The sequence below is a fragment of the Antrostomus carolinensis genome, unplaced genomic scaffold (assembly GCF_000700745.2).
Source record: "Antrostomus carolinensis isolate BGI_N321 unplaced genomic scaffold, ASM70074v2 scaffold14769, whole genome shotgun sequence".
In the NCBI taxonomy this organism is placed as follows: domain Eukaryota; kingdom Metazoa; phylum Chordata; class Aves; order Caprimulgiformes; family Caprimulgidae; genus Antrostomus; species Antrostomus carolinensis.
In genome coordinates, this window is record NW_010339428.1 from 40714 (window position 1) to 53043 (window position 12330).

Sequence of the window (12330 nt, forward strand, 5' to 3'; positions counted from 1 at the left end):
AGTGCGGCATCAGATAGACGGTGCAAAGTGTGCGCAAAGACTTTTGAAACTGAAGCGGCCTTAAACACTCACATGAGAACACATGGCATGGCCTTCATTAAGTCAAAAAGAATGAGTTCAGCTGAAAAGTGATCAGATGACTTGGGAAGCAGAAATCTCTCTCCACATTGGAACACTAATGACATTTTTGCTACAGAAAGTTCAAGGTATAATAGTGTTGACAGCACTGTTCAGGCTGTTGCAATATATTCTGCATAAAAGTGTCCCCTCCACCTCATTGTCTATACCCTCAAAACCATTGAAGCAGTATTTGAGTTGAAAAGAGTTTGTATATATTTAAACTAATAACTTTTATACTCTTTGTTATGTGTTTGTATTGGTATCTAGTGCAAAATTTGGGTTTTTCTGTTTTGTTTCTGTTTTTTTGTTTTGGTTTGTTTTTTTTCTAGTAAGTTTCTTTAAAACAGAGTTCTGAATGCTGGGGCAGTTCCTTAGGTTCTCTTAACCTGTTTCTTATTTGGATGCTTCTGCAAGAAGGTTTAGCTAGTGGAAGTGTATCAGAAGGCAGTGCTTGGAGGGGAGTGGGGGAGAGAAGCAAGCTAAGGGGAGATTTTAAATTCTAAGAACTTCTGCTTCTAAATGTCAAAGGAAGCTTTTAAACTTTCTCGTAAGAACATATGTATTTTAAAAAATCAAAAATACCACTGCATATGTAAAATGCAGTGCTGGTTTTAGGTGGCAACACCAGAACAGGTGCAGACCCCCTAGAATGATAAAGTACTTTTGAAAGGTATAATTGCACAACTCTATGTATTATGAAGTGATTTTTTAGGCCATCAGGTGCTCAAATTGTCACAAAAGGGCTGGGCTGCTCTGGATTTAACAAACAAGATGTAATTAGAGGAATAGGTTTATAATGATGATGTTTTTTGTCATGTAATTTATTAAACATTATATAGAAGCGAGTACCCAGCATTATGTATTTTCCTTTATTCCTGGTTACTGAAAGAAAATAGTTCACCCTTGCTACAGGGGTTGGTATTTCCCAGCTCCGTATGCTCATGCCAAATGTTCTGGTGCTCAGTGTCACGTACAGCCACAGCTGGCAGGAAGCTCACACACCAGCCTGTGTAGGTATCACCGGGGCTTTCAGCTTTAGCACAGACATGTGAAGCTCGTTCAGCCATTTCAGACGTGGAGCTAATATCACGAGTTGCGCTTTCACAAAGTACAGAAAGGTACCCCGCTGTCCCTTTCATACAGAGTTCTCTGTCAGAGTTATATTTTTGGTTTGGTTTTGCATTTTATACCTTGTATGTATCCCTAAAAAAAATTTTGTACTTTTTTTTAAAACAAACAGTGTATATATAGATAGCTGCATGCTATACAGTAGTAATTGTTTGGTTCCCTAAAAGTCTTGCTGCTGTCAGATGTTACTCTACACTATGTCCATTACAACTGTATTAAACGCATTTCATGTGTAAATAAATGTGGAGCATTTTGCCCCTAAAGATTTGTGAGATTCTGTTATTTATCATTAAATTTTAACAGTTTTAAAAATGGAAGTGTTTGAATAAATATGGATCCTTCTCAGCCGCCTCTGTAAAACTGCTTACTCACTCTGGAAGTTGTGTATCGGATACATTAGTTCTGCTTTCTCTCTCCATCCTCATTCTTAATTTGGTTCGTTGGTAAATGCTTGTTATCCCATTTATATTACTCGCATATTGAGTGGTTATGAGGTACTTCTCCATCCTAAAAGGTACAGCAGGATCTTCGTGTGTGATGTACACTGGCCATCACTGCCCTTCCCATTAAGTGTATACCTCCCGAACACTTGTTTGTTGATGTGCACTGTCAACTGTACAACAAATGAGTTATCACTATGCAGAATGGTGTTTTGTACACAGTGAACAGATAATAAAAGTTAAATTTTCACAGCCATTATTAATACTTTTGTTTATTTTCCCTTTTCACTGTCTTGCACCTGCAAGGGATGCTATGAGCCAGTAACTTACATCATTGTTGGTGCTGCCAAGAGGCAAAATGCTTAAAAGTTACTGACGAGTCACCTGAAAGCTGTCAGGCACAATGGAAACCGCTGCATGGTCACAGCCCACCTCCCAGGTCAGACGTGCGCCGGGCCGGGTCCCACGTGGCCTTTGTCCCCAGCGACAGCTTGGTGTGTTTGCTGTGAGCTCAGGGTGTTACTCACAAGAGCAGGAAGAAAGCCCTAAATTAGGAATTCTCTGGAGAAGCTCCCAAAATGTGGGAACTGTGTATGTGGAGCTATGAGTCTGTCAGGTCTTCCTCACTGGAAGATGATTTCCTAAAGACCAGGAGGTGAACAGCACGTTGTAAAGCATCGTGAGACAGCAGTGAAAAGGCAAAAATGTCAGTCCGCCTACCTAGGGGAATTATTTCCTCTTGTAAACTTCTAAAGAAAATATTTAAACGTATTTTTACGTGAGATTTGACATTTGAATTGTTTGCTTTTAATTAATGTTGTGACACTGACAGTCAGTTACAATGATGACGTTAATACTCCTCTTTTCTACACCACCTTTCTTTCCTCTGAGGATTTAACAATAATGGATTAAACCTCATGAAACCTCTTGGTGAGGTAGGACGGGGATCATTTAGCCTCTGCTGTTTTGCAGCCACTTTCTTGGCTGGACATAGAGGCCCTAACATTGAGCATCAACTCGAGCAAGCAGATTGGGACAGAAATACTAACAAAGGGCTCGGGGAGCATTTCGGCAGGTGCACCAAAGCCTGAGTGTCGGGTCGGGGTTAACGTGGCTGCTTCACTCCGTTCACCCTGTTCAAAGGCCAGGATTTCTCATCTCTGTGAAGGCAGTGCCTGACAGGTGTATATGTGTGTGTGTGTGTGTGTGTGTGTGTGTGTGTGTGTGTGTGTGTGTGTGTGTGTGTGTGTGTGTGTGTGTGTGTGTGTGTGTGTGTGTGTGTGTGTGTGTGTGTGTGTGTGTGTGTGTGTGTGTGTGTGTGCCCCTGCCCAGGAGGCAGCCCCCAGCGCAGCCCCTGCACAAGGAGGCTTGGACCTACCTGCCTGCACAGCGTAAATCAAACTGATTTTTCACCTGCTAACAGTGGATAACACTGGCAACGCTCACTGTCAGACATGTTCCCCTTTAGCCGACTGAAGCGTGCGTTAGCGTTTAAAATCAAAGCTCTCCTCAGCTGCTGCGTTTCCTGCTGTGCAGGGTTTTGCTGGCGGGTTTGTCCGGGCTGGCTGTGGTGTGGTGGGTGCTGGGCACCATCAAGGTGAGTACATGGTCCACCCCGGCGCAGCGGGGCACACAGGGCACACGGGCAGTGCCTGGCTGCCACACTGCCTGGCTTGGGTTGTCCCCAGGGCTGCACGTACTTGGGGTCTTTGGGAAATGGCACGGAAAGAAGTCAGCGAAGCTGCAGTATGTGCAGGAAGAAAAAAAACCCAAACAAACCACAAACCACTGGGGAAGGTGTTGAATGCTTCACTGTGACACACACTCACTCACCAGTGCGAAAGTAACAGGAAATGACAGCGTGGGAGTTCACAATGTCCCGGCGAGGCAGCGTGGAGCCGGCCCTTCGCATTGTGCACGGGGCTGTACAGAGACGCTTTCAAAAACGTTCAATTTGCCCACAACAAAAATGCCCTTGAGAAAGGCGGCGAGAGCAGCTGGGAGGAACAATGAGCAAGGGGAAGTGGGACACCGGGGCAGCCAGGCCACCTGTTCACTGCAATCAACCCCACGGGAAGCAAAACGCTCTGCTGTGGGCAAAGCGATCGGGCGCGGCAGGGCCTGGGTCTCGGAGGAGAGGCGAGCGCCGCGCACCCGTCCTGCCGAGCCCCACTGCTGGGCACACGCTGACGGGTGAGCCCGAGGGGCCTCTGTGCACGGCAGGCGTGGCCACATGGCACCAGGATGAGCGCCTGGGTTGTATGGCGTGTGCCATGCCAAGCCCCATGGGGAGCTCCATGCCAGTGCTGGGACTGCCCAGAGGGACCAGCCCTTGGAGACCGATGGGGACGGCTGCAGCTCAAGGGAAAGGGCAGAAAAAGGGAACAGGCTGAAGCACAGCTGTGGAAAATGATGAATATCAAGGTTTCAGCAAGACTAAGAAATGTATTGATAGAAAATACCAATATTTTGGAAGGATCCCCCATCTCTTATGTTGGTAGAGCAACACCTCTGCAAGAAATCAGATTGCCTCATGTCTGCTCTGTAGGGTTTCTTTCTTTGTTCGCATTTCAAGAACCTGGAAAAACGTGATCTTGAGACAGATCGGGTAAAAAATCAAAAAGTTAATAGACAAATTAATGGAAGAAAGACCCACTCAGGGCTCTTTAAAGACAAAACCAGCTTCTCTGGCTTGGGAACTCCCAGTTCTTACAGCCTCTTCCAGGCATCCAGTGGTTTTTGCTCTGTCAGGACTGACCACAACTGCTGTACTTCTAGACTTGTCTGGTTTTTTTATTTCTGGAGGGCATTTAGAGATGCACATCTTGACCTGCCAAAGGCCCAAATGTTCTCCCTTCTCAACCTCTGTGTGTCTGTGGGGAATTCAGCAGGGCAGGTCTATTTAGTTTTAAAAGGATTTTTATATAACTCTGACCTTTTCACTCTGTTAATATTACCTTTCTCAGCACACCTAGCATACACACGCAGCTGCCAGGCCAATAATGGGACACAGAAAAACCTATTTTCTTTTAAAACCTTTCTCAAATATTAGGGCAGTTCAGGAGTCAATGCTTTGTATTTGAAATTCAGATTATTACTAAAAGGTTATCTGTCTGGGTGCCCAGGAGGATGAAGGGTGGGTAATGGAGTGAAAAGAGAAATAAGTACAGAACACGGCAAACAGCGGGCGCAAGCAAACCCGACCTACATCCCCGGCTTCACAGAGAAGCTGGTTCCGTAGCCGGAGGTGGATGCAGAAGGAGCGTGAAAGGAGGAGCGTGAAAGAAAGAAGGAGCATGAAAGAAAGAAGGAGCACACCTTGTCTCCTCCCTGAGCACTTCTTACCTTTGGAAAAAATGGTATTTTCTCCTCAACAGTGACTGTACAAAAACTGTTTTTAATGTTATTTCTTTCACAGCTGGAAAAAGGAAGAGCTTTCTTCCCTGGGGGCAAACGGTCGTCTGTGGCCATGGCAGTGAGACACCTTGCAGGGGGCTCGGTCTGAGGAGAGGACGGCATGGGCTGCCCACAGCACCTTGACCTCCCAGGACAGCCCGGCACTGCAGAGGGTGCCAGGCTGCAGCAAGCCCTCCAGCAAGCCCCACGGGGACAGCTCTCCTGCACTGCTATGGGGTAGTTTGAAAAGACCTGGTAAGGCAAAGCATTGCAAATGACCCAAATTCATCTGGCAAATGAACTGCAGGCACCACGGTTTTCTTCTCTGACCCCCTGGTTTCTACTTTGAAGGAAAAAATGTATTTGAAACAATAATGTGACTATTAGCAAAATAATCTGAGCATTGTACCCTTCATAGATATGGCCCCAATGTGATTTGGCAGAAGTCTTTATCCACTTCATTTATTTTATAATCTCAAATTCTGTTATTTTGTACTCAATTATTCTAATACGATGGCGGGGATATGGATGCCCTGCGTTATGAGCATTGCTCTCGCTGGGGCTGTCCACCATTTGGCTAACATCGCCATAGCTCTGCGTGCCAGATTGATATGGAAGGTCCAGTACAACAATATTTCCTGGTTTAAGTGACGGTCACTTTCTCAGTTAAAATGCAGAGCAGCGCCTGATGGATGCAATCAGGCTGTAACTGGAGGAGCTGCAGTCTCAAAATATCACTTGGTCATTACATTTACATACTGTTGCTGTTAGCAAAATGAGCAGAGCCCTTTCTATGCAGAGAAACATCCTTCAGCAGGCAGCACCAGCACTGCTCCGGACGCTTCACCTGACTGAGATAAATCCCACACGTGATGTGTTCCACTCACGTAATGTCAGCCACTTTCCAAACACTCATACAAATGGAGACACAAACATCAAACAGCAGAGGCCAAATTCATGTCCACTGAACTGAGGGACCAGGGGCCAGGTCACCTTGTACGGTGCGATGACTGAGCCTTCAAGTGCCATCACGTATGTAATTCCTTTTTTGTTTTCACAGGCAGTGTTTCAGCCTCAGATTTTCAGTGCAGGTTACGCAAATATAGCAAAGTAAATGGGCTGCTGATGCAACAGGTAGCTGTTCAGGTGCTGATCTGCCCAGGTAACAGAGTCACAGAAGAGAGAAGAGATTGTGGAAAAGGCAGAAACAATTCAAGACATTGAAGTGACAAGAAATCAAGATCTGCAGATAAACTTGGGAAAAAAAAAGAAAAAAATCAAAACTGCTTAGGAATTAAAATGCATTGGGAAGGGACAGAAGCAATGTGACTTTTCATCCACAGAGAAACTGCCATCAAAACCCAGTGCTTTCTAGCTTCTAAGAAGAAAATTAACTCTATCCTAGCAAAAACTGGGACAGCCTCTAAGCTTTCCAGCACTTCACAGCTCAAAAACCTCTGTCTGCTTCCAGCTTGAGGTTTGACTGTTCTGAGAGCCACAGCCTCTCTGAGGCTGGTGAACTTGACAGACACTCCCCACTCACAAAGGATGCAGAGTATTTCAGATCATTTCATCATATCATATTCAGATACAGGGGGGTGCATGGTCAAAAATATTTTACTGCTAGGAGTGTGTGATCAAAAATGTCTGGAGAGCACTGCTCTAATGACACATCTGCCTTCTGGCACTTTGGCATGAGACAAAGAACTTTCAGTGAGGACAATGGCAAGCCTGTGTTTGCAGAAAGCACTTCAAGCTTGGGGGCTGCGGCCAGAGAGCAGGGAGGGCACCAGAAACCCTTTCCGTCGGCAGCCCCCGGAGCCACGTCAAGGCAGGAGCTGTGCTGAGGACAAAACCCACCACACCTCCAGGACAAGTGCCAGCCCCCGCTTTGAGAATCGCCCCAGAAGGCATCAGATGTTGGCACTGCCCTCAACATGCTCTGGTGAGGAAGGGGTGCTCGGCCGCAGGTGTGGGCCGCCCCTTCCTCAGCCACCTCTGCAGGGGAAGGTGCCACCTGCCATGACCAGCTCCAAAAGGGAGAGGAGTTCTGAAAGGCTATTTACAAAGGAATCTCTTCTGATATGTTTTAAATTATAATTTCTTGCTGTCCAGCTGACACCCTTAAAGCAAAGAAAGGAATTTTATTGAGATAAAGGCAGATAAATTTGAATGCCATACAAAACTAAAATCAGACACAATGGCAATATAAGAATGTGCCTTGGAGGCATGTACTGAAAACAAGAGGCAAACCAGAGCCTTCTCCAAGCCCCAAGGAAACGTCTGTACTTAGATTTCCAGTGACTGAAAAGAAGCCTCTCAGAGGAGTGAGACTTAAGGCAGAAAGGTCCATGAATAACCCCAAACTTGGAGGCCTACATTTCCACAGCACCCAGTCATGCCGAGTGTCTTGTAGGTATCAAGTTCTAAGGAACGTCACTGGGATTTCAAGGCAAGGCATGGTGTTGCCTGAGACTACTTGGTGTGTGGGCTAACGGAAGTGTCTGAGATTACTTCAAAAATCACTTTGAAGAGCAAAGGTGTGTACCTGGGGTCATATTCTACTGTACTGTTTTTCACACACAGCAAAAACAACCCTTCAGCACATCAGGGGTTATTGTGTGTGTGAAAATGAACGAGATGGAAGTGTTGAAGAGAATGAAGCCACACCTAAACCATTCAACAAGGAGGAAAGAGGCACCTAAGGCTCCCTACGGCTGCGGTGGAGAGCTGTTGGAAAAAAAACTTGTCAGAAACCTGATTTCATGCAGAAGGAGGCAGCTGAGTCAGGGCTGAGGGCTCAGCAAGCCGGCTAGCCAGGCGCGTATTGTCAGCGCGGCTCAGAGAACGGTACGATGTGCTGAGATTGTTTTTTCTGAGAAACTCAAGAGAAGTAGATGCTGGGTGGATTGTGGAGTCCTACACTGGGGACAGTGTGGAGTCCCTTGCGGCTCTGCTCAAAGGTGTAATGATGGGTGAAGACGTGGCGTGACAAGATCTGAACACTGAGACACCTGGTCCTGTGTAGTTCCTCTGACAAGGAACCAAAGGTAATGGGAGGAAGAATCAGGATCATGATCCTGCTTGTGGACATGGCAAAAGTGAACCAAACCATGGGTGGCCAAGGAGGGAAGCACAGTGTTGTCTACAGTGTGCACATGGGTGTGTTGCTTCCACAGCAAGGGGTTCTGAGGAGAGGTGTTCAGTGCACGGCCAGGTTGCCTGTTGGCATTCATACTTCAGCCCCTTTCCTCTGAAGCAGACCCCATCCCTGACACATCCTTTCCCTCTCAACACTATTGCTTGGCAGCTACAGCAGAAGCTTCTTTCAGAGCAGGAGCTGCATTCCACTGACTCACACTCAGACGCTGCAGCTTAGTGCTCCAGGTGTCAGAAGAATCCAGAAGAGAGCGTGGAGTTGGTGTAAGTGCCAGCCTGTTGCTTTCAGACACCACTGTGTGCATTACTGGCTGCGCTAACAGCCTGCTGAGCAACAGGAGCAGGAACCAGAACAGTTCCCACTGTATTTGGGACAAAGGAGTGCTCACTGGGGAAGGCAGTCCCTGCTTTTCTGCTGTGCTTTACTCTGCGTGGCTACAAATGCACGTCTATGGCTTTGCCTATTAACCTATATTTTTCAGCTCAGGTGCAAGGTGCTAGTTATTTGCCCAAAACCAATCTCTTTGAAAACAAAGAGCTGTAATTCAAATATTTTATATACAGGTAGCACTAATGCCTGGATGTTTGCAAAGGTCTGGCAGATCGGCTAGAATGTCAAGAGCTACATTCTCCTGTGTACTAAAACATTAGCATAATTTTCTGGCTGCAGTGCTCCAAAAGATCTGCTGTACAAATATTGAAGTCAAACATCCAGAGTATTGGAAGATTTCAAAATACATGTAACCTTTAATAATCTAAATCTTCCAGATGGTAAAATAACAAAGCCGCCAACAGGAGCGTGGGTGATCACTACCATCTGTGGAAAAGGCAGAAAAGCATGTTCCTAACATGTTTCCCTCGACTCACCATGAACAATGGGTGAGTAAAAGTGTTGTCCGAGTTGTTGCGGAACTCTGATCGATAACAAATTGGCAGGCAAAGACACTATGGTCTCAGAATTAACTGTGGGTTTGTGCCTCGGACAAAAGAACGTCACATCTTTGTAAAAAAAGGAAACTTCAGCAGCTTCAATCCTAGCGGGTCTCAACACAAAGCTGCCTTCTTGCTTTTCTAAATTCTCACCGCACTAGCTCTGCTTTCTCCCTCTACGCGTTACAAAATTAGTTTTCAGCATCTGAACTTCCACTCTTCATTCCCTCTGTCAGGAATGACTTTGAACATCACAACCAGCGTAAAATAACCTTGCAAACAAGGTTATAAACTTGCTTAGAAGAACTGGATAATAGAAAAATGTCAAATATTTACTGTTAAATGTAAACATACAATTAAATGCAAAGTAAGGTTTGAGTCTGTTCTACTTTAGTGGCAATTTGGGTGTGGTACAGAGTATTTTGGAACAAAAGCTGATCTGTTGTGGGTTTTTTTTAATACTGAGGCAATACTCTGCATTAATAGAATGAAACATTCTATTAGCTGAAGTGAAATGTACATCTATAACCACAAAAAATAAGATAAAGATTTCATTCCAATTACAAAGTAAATTTAACAAAGACTGCTTGTTAAATTAACAAATTGTCAGATTGTTTCTAATTGCCTGTGAGTTACTGGTCTAAACTCAAAGTTCTGCTACCCTAGTGTAAATTGGTGGTGTATTCAATGAGGTTTTTACATTTATTCCAGGTACAACTATTTCTGGTGTAAATGAGAATTTTTTTGCTTGAAAGGCACAATTTTCTGAGAGAAATGTAATTAGACAATGGGTAGCTTATGTGTTATATATTTTAATTAGTAGTTTTGTGATCATTTCCCAGTTGTAGAAACATCAGACATGTGGGAAATGCATTTATGGGAGCAGGCAGCTATTGAAAAGCAGGATTGAGCAAACACTGAAATGGTTTACAGGCTCATGGGTTCTAAATCATCATCCCAGTACGCATCTCACAGCAATACAGAAGCCACTGGCAGTTTATTCAGCATGGAGAGACTCATTTGAAACAGAACAAGTTCTTTTAAGAGAGTTGGAAATTAGCTACTCTTAGAGGAGCAAATGCAAAACCAAAGCCCTGAGCGACTACCCTCTTACAATAACAACTCTCACATTTGTGTCATGGGCAGAAGGTAACCAAGGGGTACTTGGACTTTTCCTAAAGCCTCAATGAACTATTACCTTTATCATTTCTTTCCTCTGTCATACATGGACACCTCTGTAAACTCTGCAAACGGACTCAGTATGTCATAGAAGATGCATGAAAAACAATACGCAGCTCCAGACTTTGTTGATAACAGTCACCCACAAGAGACTGTGATTTGCCAGTCTCCTTTGTATTGATTTTGCTTCCTGATCGTTTTGTCCCAGTCACCATTTTTTAATCTTTGTATTTTTTTTTTTAAAAAAGGCAAGTAGATTTGTACACAAAGAAAATCTCTATTTAAAAAAAAAAAAAAATCTATCATTCTAAGTAGTGTGGCATGAAAACGTACTCCAGGGGAAATTGCAGAAAACCTTTTGCTGGGCAAGAATCTATGAAACATTTCAGCAGGTAGATCCTACTCTTAAAGATTAGACACCTTTGTTCCACATCTTTTTAATTAAAATTGTAATTACACTAAGAAAATTCAGAAATCTTCTACCCACCTTTGAGTTTGCACTTGTGTATTTTCCTTCTCCATGTCTGTCTTAGTAATTATCTCTGAATACCACATCTGCTCAAAAAGGGATCATGACCAACGGTGTCACGTATTTTGTTGTGGCTCCGGGGATGCCCATCAGCCATGTCCTGCGGCAATGCTGAAGTTCCGGGTGTTAAAGGACAGCTGTGTGACTCAGGCTGAGCAGACAAGGCAGCCAGATGTAACGCTCTCTATGAAACCCTCACAGCAAGCGTGCTTTGGCTGCAGCACGCTGCCAAAGCTTGGGCGGTCAAAGGGCACCCATGTTTTTTGACACACGGGTGTCAGGTGCAGCTGCTGTGATGCACTCCTTGAGCAACCTGGTCCAGTGTTTGACCACTCTCACGGTAAACAAGGTTTTTCTTATGTTTAAATGGAAGTTCCTGTATTTGCAGTTGTGCTCACCGCCTCCCGTCCTGTCACTGGGTACCAGCAAGATGAGTCTGGCTCTATGTTTACTCTGTCCCATCAGATATTTACACATATTGGTAAGATCTCACTGGAGCCTTCTCTTCTCCAGGACAAGCAACCTCAGCTCTCTCAGCCTCTCCTCTTAGGTCAGAATTCCTCACACAACCCTTAATGCTGCCTTAGGACTCAGGTTAACACAGAAAATCAACCTCAACATGACTTTCTCTTTTGAGTATTTAAAGGATGTCAGAGCAAATTAACCTGAAATAATGAACTCCTGTGTAGTAAGTAAAGGAATACTGGTGTCACTGAGAGAATAATCAGGTGAGAAGACGAAGGATCTTATCAAGATAATGCCTAGCCAGTGTCCTTGGAGCTTCCCTCCTGGTGTCCATTTGCCATTTCTGTCCATTCATGACACCATGATGCATTCCTCTGTCACCTAATGCCAGTTCTGCCACTGTTAGTCACTCTTTTCCGACTGTTTGTTAACAGATAATCTTGAGCAACTTCTGGGAAATTGTGGAAGTACATTTCTAATGCTCCTTCAGACAAACAATTTGCTTCCATTTATCTTAGTAGCATTTCTCTCTGTCCTTTGTTCTCCCATTGTCATTCCCAGTTTTCAGGAGCTAATCCTGAACTTGGTGAAAACCTCAGTTAGGTTAATTCCCAGGAAATCAACATGCTCTGGGCAATGACCTGTACCTATCCGGCTGGTTGGTGCTTCAGCCTTACACAGTCATTCAAACACAGAACTGGAAGAGACTTCCAGAGATCACCTGGTCAGCCTTTCTGCCTGGAAAGAAGTTAACTTCCAACAGAGGTTGGTCTGTTTGTGGCAATGAACTGAACTTGGGAGAAAATGCAGTTTAAAAATGCTCCCTTCTTCGTGATCTCCATCTTTTTATCTGGAAGCATTTTTGCAGGGATTAGTTGAAAATCCAGTTTGCTGCATAGTCACACAGTTTTAAGAGCACAGCCACAGCAGTGCTATGGGGACAAGCGGCCTAATGATGGGCAAAATTCCTTCATCTGGCATTCC

General features: G+C 44.7%; 1 protein-coding gene across 1 annotated transcript in view; it reads left to right on the top strand.

The window, feature by feature from the left end:
- The window catches only part of ZNF532 (zinc finger protein 532), a 38846-nt gene extending 38182 nt beyond the window's left edge, over positions 1-664 (top strand). Inside the window, 1 exon segment of the mRNA XM_010175853.2 lies at positions 1-664. This exon segment is cut by the window's left edge and continues 28 nt beyond it. Within this exon segment, the coding sequence (XP_010174155.1) occupies positions 1-132 (132 nt within the window). The 3' untranslated portion in view covers positions 133-664.
- The last annotated feature ends 11666 nt before the right edge of the window (positions 665-12330 follow it).